Source organism: Melanaphis sacchari, unplaced genomic scaffold, assembly GCF_002803265.2.
Source record: "Melanaphis sacchari strain LSU unplaced genomic scaffold, SCAv2.0 Contig50_pilon_pilon, whole genome shotgun sequence".
NCBI lineage: Eukaryota > Metazoa > Arthropoda > Insecta > Hemiptera > Aphididae > Melanaphis > Melanaphis sacchari.
The window spans coordinates 2638513-2648510 of NW_020271344.1; the positions used below are offsets into that span (position 1 = coordinate 2638513).

At 29.6% G+C, this 9998-nt stretch overlaps 1 protein-coding gene across 1 annotated transcript; it reads left to right on the top strand.

The window, feature by feature from the left end:
• Positions 1 to 40: 40 nt before the first annotated feature.
• On the top strand, positions 41 to 9704 carry LOC112599394. The gene is made up of 2 exons (XM_025346290.1): positions 41 to 850; positions 8964 to 9704. The coding sequence occupies exons 1-2, from the start codon at positions 41 to 43 to the stop codon at positions 9702 to 9704; spliced, it is 1551 nt and encodes a 516-aa protein (XP_025202075.1).
• Positions 9705 to 9998: the final 294 nt, after the last annotated feature.

Genomic DNA, 9998 nt, shown 5'->3' on the forward strand with positions numbered 1-9998 from the left:
CACACCTGAGTATTTTTGATTTTACGGTAAATGTGTGACAATGTACAACGACATGGACTTTGACGTGGCCGTCAATGATATTTCCAATCAGATGGTTGTGATACGTGATCCCGAGTTGGCATTAACAATAGAAAAATGGGTGTTGAAGTTGACTGCGGAGAACCGAGGCGCAAACGAACTTAAGTACCTACAACTGTTGCAATACATGATGGCCCAAGGGCGAATTAACGGTCCTTTTGCGAGGGATCCGCCACCGGGTCCCCTGGTGTCGTTAAGTCGGTACGTAAATCCTTGCAGCGGTCACAGCCGCAACAGTGGTGGAGTCGAGTGTTGGCAGACGAGCAACTGTAGCAGAGCTGCTCAGACGAGGTACGAGGACGAGGATAGTGACTACTACAATGAGGACTTCGAAGATCAGATGGACAACGACGCCAATAACGATGAAACGACGGTAAACTACGACGTCCGAGACGCCATTGGAGACTCACAGAACAAGGACGGGGAACTGCAGGCACCGCGCTTGGAGGAGATTGGCGAAGACGACGGAGTGCAGATAAAACGTGACGGTCACTTGGCTGGCGGGGGCGGAGGAGAGTGCCATGGCGGTGGCGAGAAAAACGCCCAAAAAAAAAATCCATTCGCCAAACTGTGCAACCCGTGCTTAGATAATTTCGGACAGCACTTACTAAAGAAGCGCCCGGAGCCAATGGACGCAGCTTATAGGGAGTTACTGGGAGACTGCGCGCTTCCCATATTTACTGAAGCCGAACAGAAAACCGTCGGTCCGGAACTGTTACGGGTTTTGGAAAACGTCGATGACTCTACCACGTTACAAGAATTTTACTTCCAGGTGGGTGCTTACAATATAATTACACATGTTGGATTAACCCAACCTACGCAGTTATTGTAATTTTGTTTTTCTTCTGAACCATAGCTTAGGGTGAATATAATTGGTGGAAAACTTTTCTAAAGTCTCGCATAATTTATTGTTGTTAATTGCAATAACTGAAGATAAATAAAGCGTCTGCATGACGTTATCAATTTTATTCTCTAGATACAAGGACTATATAGCGCAATGCGTGAATATCGATTGACCTAAATTTCGATTCCTAGTACACGATAAAAGTTGTTATACAATCAATAGAGCGTTAAATCCTCAAAAGCGTACACGGGGTTTTTTCGCTATAAAATAAATTAAAAAATATTGTGCATCGTTTATTTTTTCGGTTAATACGACTACTCTTAGTGTGAGGACTACGCAAATTAAAGTCCAGGATTTTTTTTTCATCACACGCAACGGTATTTCAATTCATAATGTATCCGTATACCTTTTATCAAACATTATTTTATTGAGCGTTATAAATTCACTGCAGCAGTTGTTATGCGCAAATGTTTATTTATTCAGTAATTTAAAATTTGTTGAATTTACATTTTATACACTGTTGCAATATCATAATCTAAAAGTTGAGTATGCTTTTAATTTATTTATAAGTAATAAGTATAATATAAATAAATACTGTGTGTCGATCAATTTTGGATTGTTTTTACGTAAATTGAAATGGCTTTTTTATAAATATACTGTAATAATGTCAACAATCTATAGTTTATAGCAATAATGTAAATAACAACAATATTTATTTTCAATTACATACTTACAGATTTGTATGTTGCGCATATTTACGTATATATGTTACTGGTAGAGCACGAAAATGAGTAGCGTACACATTATCCGCGGGTAATGTGAACACTATCTATGCATATTGAATAAATATTATTTGTGAAACGTTTATTTTGTACATTAACCGGGTAATTTATATATTATCTACCTTTGAATAGACAAAGTGTTTTAATAAAATAAAATAGTTAAAATATCAATTGTACTTGTAGATATAATATTTAAGTACATCATGATAAAACGTGTAAACGATATTGTGTACCTACATAATTTTAAACTCCAGTACGGTTTGATTTGTTAGGTTGTTAAAGTTTTATTACTTAATAAAATGTGTTCTCAAAAAGAGAAATGTTATGAAAATTTCAATAAATTAATTGATGAAGAGAATGAGAATTTAGTGTTTTTAACAGAATCAAAATATATATACATATCATCAAAAATTAAAAACGTAAAATTAACCGGGAAAAAAATAAATAAATCATATAGATTTTCAGAGATACGACGTTATTGGTACTTATAGGTAGAAAAAACAAATTAATATTTCCAATGTCAGAAGATAATACAAATATTTTATATTACACTAAAAACAAAACATTCATGACATACTGTATGATATACATTTAAGTATTGAACACGGTAGAAAACACTGCATAAATGCTTATGTTAAAAAAAAAGTAGAAGGATATATAATTTAAAAGGCAGGTATATCTATTTAAAAATTTAACATGTCGTGTCAATCAAAACAAAAATCTATAACCAAAGAACTAGTGATTGAATCAATGACGTTTTCAGGAATAAATATTAGATGCCAAGTTGATTTGATCGATATGCAATCACAGGAGATGAAGAGTTCCAGTTTATTATAGTATATCAGGATCACTTAACTAAATTTGTACAATTAAGATCATTAAAAATAAAGAGAGCAGAAGTTTCAAAACATCGACATTTTTATATTTTTAGAACTCCCATGATACTACAATCAGACAATAATCGTGAATTTACAAACAAAATAATAGAAGATTTAAATACACATAAAAAATTGTTCATAAAAACCACACCACCGACAATCTCGAGATAGTATCGAAAGAGCAAACCAAGATGATACGTATACGGAATATGTTGATAACATGAATGAAAACAAACTATTGTAAATCATGGTCGGAGAGTCTACGATTCGTACAGTTGATGAAAAATAGGGCTTATCCTGATGATATTAAAAGATCACCATATAAATGGCCATATTTGGAATTGATATAAAAATTAGTCTGTCGTCGTCTTTACTTCCAGAAAAAGTAGTAGAAAAATTATCAATAGAACAAGAATTAGAAGAAATATTGCAAAATGTCGTTTTAAACTAAGACACCAAAGAGACAATGATGTTTCGACAGGTTTATTTTTTTTACATAAAATATATATAATTTTTTTTTAACAAGACAATACAATATCTCGTTTCTATGAATCATGTGGCTGTATTCTTGGTAACAAACAAACATATCTTTATGATTTATTTACGCAAAATACAAGTAATAATTACCAACAATTTGTATATAGGCAAATATTTATTTATTTCAATTAAAAATATGTAAAAGTAAATGTTAATCAAATAAATGTAAATGTAAATATACTAGGATACTTTGCAACTCCAAATGCCGTCCTCATTTGAACTGTTTCAATAAAGAACTATACCTATTAAATTTTTCAAATATTTTTATATATAAAATAATAAATTTAATAAATACATTTTTGGGTTAATATGATTTGATTTTTTTTCTACTTCATACTTTATTTACAGCACAGTGTGTACATTAGCTGGATAATATACAATAATATTCACTGTACATATTTAAGATGAATAATTTATACTTTATAATTTAAACATAATACTGTTTGGGTAATGTGTACACTACCCATTTTTTCCTACTTCACTTATAACATATACATATATGAAACGAGAATTAATTTATAAATCGCTATTTTATCATTTTTATTCTTAAACCATATTATTGTATAATAATTATAATACTTAAAATGATGCTAAGTATGAGATATTATAGAATATATAAAAATACCAATATCGTACTAACCATACTATATATTATGTATAATATAATAAAACGAAACAGATAAAATAAACAATGAATTAAATTAATGTAAAAAAAGGTATAATAATATGTTAATAATATTAAATCATTGATTATTTACGAATTATTACTTTTATTTGATTAAAGCATCTACAAACTGTATTTTTTTTCTTCGTCGAAATGCTTGAAAATAATAACTTTGTTTTTTTTTTTTTAAATAATAATTAATAAATACCTACGATATTTTCGGTACGTTCAATGGTAGTATATCGTTCTGCAGTAAATTGTGAGTAAATGTCTACATTATGGAATGCTATATAATAAATTAAATAATATACGATTCTGAACGAATCGGTCTGTCAGTGTGTAAATGTGTAATATCACTAAGTATATTTCGCGATGAAATAAAAATGTATTTATTTTAATTTTAATATTACGGTATTGGTTGGTATATTTTTTTTTAAATAATGTAACATTAAATAATTATAAAAATGTATAAATATATCATATTATAAAAATTTATACCTACAACTCGAAATTTTTATCTTTTGTAAATACCGTAAAACACAAAAATAGGTTTATAATATAAATATTATCCTAAAATAAATCAAAAGTATCATTGTTTAATAAAATTTATAATATAATACACGTAAAAGTTTTAAGTTTTCACGAATAATGTCTTAAAATTATAACTAAATAATTAACATTGTTATTTATTATTTAAATAAGTAATTTCGTCAAAATTTGAGCTTAAAATATCTTCAAAAATTAGTTATCTTTATACATTTTTCAGATTTTATGGTTATAGTATTTACTCATGAAGAATTGCGTTTTTCCTAAATTTTTGATTTCATAAACATTAAACATGTTATTTACTTTGCATCATTTGGATTATATTGTTCATACATACAATTATTAATTATTCAAAATTAACAAATTTATACATTGTTAAACATTTTATTCACACAAAAAATGTTGTCGTCAAAATTGTAAAATTACTCTAACCTATGCAAGGGAAATTTGTTTATGAATTAAAAAAATTAAATAATCTTTAAAACCAAAATACTTTGTAACAACTTTCTAAACTTTTATGAGGCATAAATAAATTTTAAGTTCATAAATTAACATTAAACATTTTTATCTAGATACTGCAGTAGTAGTAGTGTATTAACAGGGATTGATGAAGCCCCCCCCCCCCCCAATAGTATTTTATGTATATAACCATATTGAATTTTGTATTTTTACGTGATTAAAAAAATATTCATTTTGTATCATAATAGTATACATAAATGCATTTTATATAATTATTAAAAAAAAGAGAAAATTGAAAAGTTTTACTGAAAAAAATAGTAAAAAAAAAAAAAAACCGCAATTTATACTAATAATGAAAATATTAGTTAAAAATTTTAAAATAAATAAACACAAAAATACATAAATACAATATTTTTAGAACAGTTATATTATATTATTTGTGTTCAATGTGAGATTTCACTGGGAACAACAATACATATTAGCTAAAGATAAATAGTGTAATGAGAATTCGATGTTCGGATTTATTTAGAAGCCAAAACAGTTTCAAGTTAATGCCTAATGGCGTTAGTACTTTGTACTCTTTGTAGGTTATAATATTATAGCTTAATTTATTACTAAAAACAATTTTAATTTAAAATAACATGTTTTTTTTTAACTATATTTTTTTTATACTTTTAAATTATTTAAACTGTCAACTTATTTTTTAATTTTCCAATAACTTTGGATTTTTCAGAAGTGTATAATATAATAATATAATGATAATATATATTAATATACATAATATTTTCTAATTTTTCCAAATTTTTTGGACTTGCGATAAGAAAAGAAATTGTACGATGAATGTTAAAAATTTTTATAATTTTCATTTATCTATATTTTTAATTAAATATCATGATAAAATACCAAGGTCCATTGATAATAATATAAAATAATATATAATCTTAATTAATTATTACAAAATCTTTGTACTTGTATAATTATCAAATTTAATTTAATAATATATATTACTATTATTAATTATATAAATTTAATTCATATATTCTATAGAAATATTGCCTATACATAACCTTTTAAAATAACTTATTTGCAGCTTGCAGGTGCCTTAATCCTCTATAATACGAGATATAATATTGATTTTGTATACAATATATAATACTAGTATACATATTACATATTACCAAGTTAATTATCCGACATACTCCCCTTTTTATTTAATGAATTTATTGCATTTTTTAGTGGGAATTTAGGTACACAAACACAAGTTATACCATATCATTTTTATCTTTCAATTCGTAAGATAATTACGAATTATTCAACATAAACTGCAGATAATTCTTCCATCGCTTGCTTAAAATTATACTCAGTTTAAATGAGTATTAATTTTGTATCATTATATATTTTTAAACACATTTTTATAATTGTTTTATATCTTTTGTGGGGAGTGCTGTATAGCAATCTAAATTCCTTTCTTTATTTTTTTTTTTAATTTCACAACAGTTATTTTTTTTTAATATTGATGCACATAAATCAAAACTTGACTAATCGTTTCTGAATTTTTAACTTAATGTATAATAATATATTAGTCCATGATAGCATGTTTAAAGATGGGGACTATGCAATGCTCGACTTAGCAAAATTAAAATAAGGGGATTTTATTTACTTTAAAAAAAAGAGCATCCTCAACATGTATTAAACGATATTGAACTGTGGGGCTATGTTCCTACACCTCCTAATGCAAATTCGACCTTAGGGTGGAGTGAGGCCTGGGGAAAATTTTTTTAAAAAGGTCTTTAATACCAAAAACCTTTTTTTATAGCTTAAAATAATTTATAATTTCAATAATGTGAGGCCCAAAATGTCATACAAAACGGCGAGATCTAGGGCAAGAACCCCGTTAACCCCCTGCCTAAGACTGGCTTTGCCCTAATACTCCTCTTTAAATCATATAAATAATATTTATGAATAATCAATTTGAAAAATAAAAATAATACAAGTTAATATAAAACATAGGTAATTACTGTACCTTCTTATTATATATATATATATATTATATTAAGAATTAATAACAAACTCAAAAATATAATAAAAGTTTATAAATAAAAAACATCCATTTTTAACTATTTATTTATATAGTTCCATAAATTATTATAAACATGTTGTTTTTTATCTACCAATTTTATCCTTTTTGAATAATAATTTTCTTCTGTATCTTTTTTACCACTTATTATGCAAGATTTGATGTATTATAACTATTAGTAGATGGACCGACGCATTTTATTAGTAACAAATAACAATGAACATAATATATGCTTAGACGTTAATGCATTTCTTTTCCAAGTAACCGTATTATTCATGGTACTAAAATTTCTCTCACATATTTTGATTTTACCAAATATCAAAATAAGTCCAACGCAAAAAAGAAAAAACATTCAACACTAAATTATTCTTATTTATTTATCTATAGATGCGTAGTTTTAAAAAAATCCATAAGACAAATTATGATTATGTCTCGTGCATTTTGATAAAAAAAAACAAAATTATGAAAAGTCCCGTTCGTTCTCGTTAAAAACAATAGTAGGGTACACTAAAATTTCTGAAAAATTAGTTGGAGTACTCCGTCTTCCTACGTCCCCCTACACCCTAAATAGTGTACGGAGGTTATGATAATTTAGAAATATTATAATAGCTATAATAATACCTAAGAAATTAAATATTTTATAAATGTTTAATTGTCCTAGCATAATTTTAATTAGACTAACTATAAAAAGTATTTTATTTTTTATGTAACACTATTATAAAGGGTTATTTTTGTGCTATAAAAAGAAACATGAATAAAATTATGGTTCTCATTAAAATAAAAATATAATTAAAAATACATTACCACTGCAGGATACTTCCTAAATAATATAAAAACCCTAGTAGATAACTAAAAGTAGAGTTTATAGTAATGTTTAAAATAAGCACCTAAGTAATTCCGATAATCTGCAGAATTTGAATAAATGTATTGTCAAAAGATAAAATATGGAGTAGTCATGCTTAGTGAATCATCAATTATCCCACCATAATAAGAGGATTAAAGTATTGTGTATAAAGATAATATACGTACTCAACTACTACACATCAGGAATTAAATTTGCGTGTAGTACAAAATTAAAAGGAGTATAATGACCTATCTGTTTTTACAGTTTTTTTTTCATTTTTTTTTTTTATTGATTAATTCGTATACATATAAAAAATGTTATAAAAATATCTTTTCTGAACAATATATATGTAACAAGTAAACCTCAGAAATACCCAGGCAAAACTCAAACTTCTCACAATACTTGGGTAAAATGTTAAAATGCTATACTTAGGTTTTTGTTTGGTAAACCTAGTTGTGACCGACCTAATTTAGGAAAAACTGTAGTGACTTTTATCGTAAGATTTTAATGACCACACGTAATCGTTATTATCGTGTTTTATCTACTCCTTAAATTTTAGGTATATATTGTACACAGAATATATTTTATTATCTAATTGGAATAATATTGTAAATAGAAGTATAATAACTTTATAATTTTATTAAAATTAATCACGACGTATATAAACGTCCCAAAAATATATGTTTGTTGCATTTTTATAATTAAATGTATTTACTAACTTTTTTAATTCTCAATATTGACAATATACCTATTATCATTAATCATTATATTTTTATTATTATTTATGCGTATTTAATCATATTTGGTTATACTTGAAATACAATATTTACTTTATAAATTATTTATAATTAATAATAGAGTATTATAGAGACGCCACGGTTTCGCCCAAATAAATTTAGTCACAACTAGGTTTGCCGGGCAAAAGTCGTAATAATATGACATTCTGTCCAAGTATCGTAGGTAGTTCGCGTTTTGCCTGGGCATTTCTGAGGTTTGCTTGTTACATATAATATTACTGTACAGAAAAATATATATTTTTACAAAACTGTACGTCGGTACGTATACGAATTAAATTCAATTGCGCGGATTCTGTACGTAACATTTTATGTACTAGTTATGTACCTACTATATACATATTATTATTCACATAGAAACTTTGACTAGTTCGTGTTCGTGTATATATGGTTTAAATAAATGTTGGGAGGGTTTTTTTTTTTTTTTACACGAAAAAGTGTAGAACTCTCTGGTGCGCAGGTGTCGCTGTACACGTGCGACCGGGGAGCGTTGATGATGAAGCTGTCGGACGGCATGGTGGACGACTTTAGGACGTTCGTGTCGGACGTGTTCGAGAGCCGCACGGAACACATCAGCGACGGTTTGGCCAAGGAGCAGATGGCGTTGTGCGAAAAGTACGCGTACCTGTACGACCGGACGCTGAACCGGGCCACGGTGGCTCTAGACTTCCTGCGCGAAGCCATGCCGGTGTTCAGCTGGCACAAGTACCAAGCGGAACCGGACGAGTATCTAAAGCGTATGATAATGCGACGGACGGCGGTTGTGGCCGCGTCTTCGGCGGGGGCCATGTCGACGGCCGCCGACGGCGACGGACGTCCGGCCGCGGCGCGTGCAACCGGTCCGGTCACCGATGACGACATAGCCGCGGCAGCGGCCGCCGACGACGACGATGACGGGGCACAGCAGTCGGTCATCAAGAAGCTGCTGTACAGGCTCAACTGGCTGCGGTCCGAAGTCAGCCGGGTAGACTGCGAGGGGCAGCGGCTGTACGAACAGCACAGCGAACTGACCACCAGCCTGGCCGACTTCAACCGCCGTCTGTCCGACACTCAGTGCCGGTCGGCCGGCGACATCGACCGTCACAAAAACGAACTCACCGTGCTCCGCCAGCGGTCGGCCGACCAGACGGCCATCATCGACCGGCTCATGGAGACCATACAGTTGACTATGCAAGACAAACACCCTTCGTCCTCTTGTTGACGTACCCGCTGTGCCACTGCTATAGGCGCATATAGGGAGGGGGTGGACGACTTGCAGGTTGGCTAAGCCCCGCTCGTCAACATTTTATTAATTAGTCCCTCAACATTTAAAAACAAAATACATATAATTTTTAGTAATTATTAAATCTTTTTCGTGTTTTCATTTTATACTTTCGAAAGGAAAGGAAATCGCTGAAGACCATAGATAATATTAAATAACTACATGACACCTATAGTATCGAAAAAATAAGTAAGACTGATCAGCGATCATCGCAATCTACAGTCACACAACAAA

Coding starts and splice junctions, on each gene's coding strand:
- LOC112599394 (XM_025346290.1), top strand. CDS start 41: ATGTACAACGACATGGACTTTGACGTGGCCGTCAATGATATTTCCAAT. Junction 851..8,963: donor TACAAGAATTTTACTTCCAG/GTGGGTGCTTAC, acceptor TCTGGTGCGCAG/GTGTCGCTGTACACGTGCGA.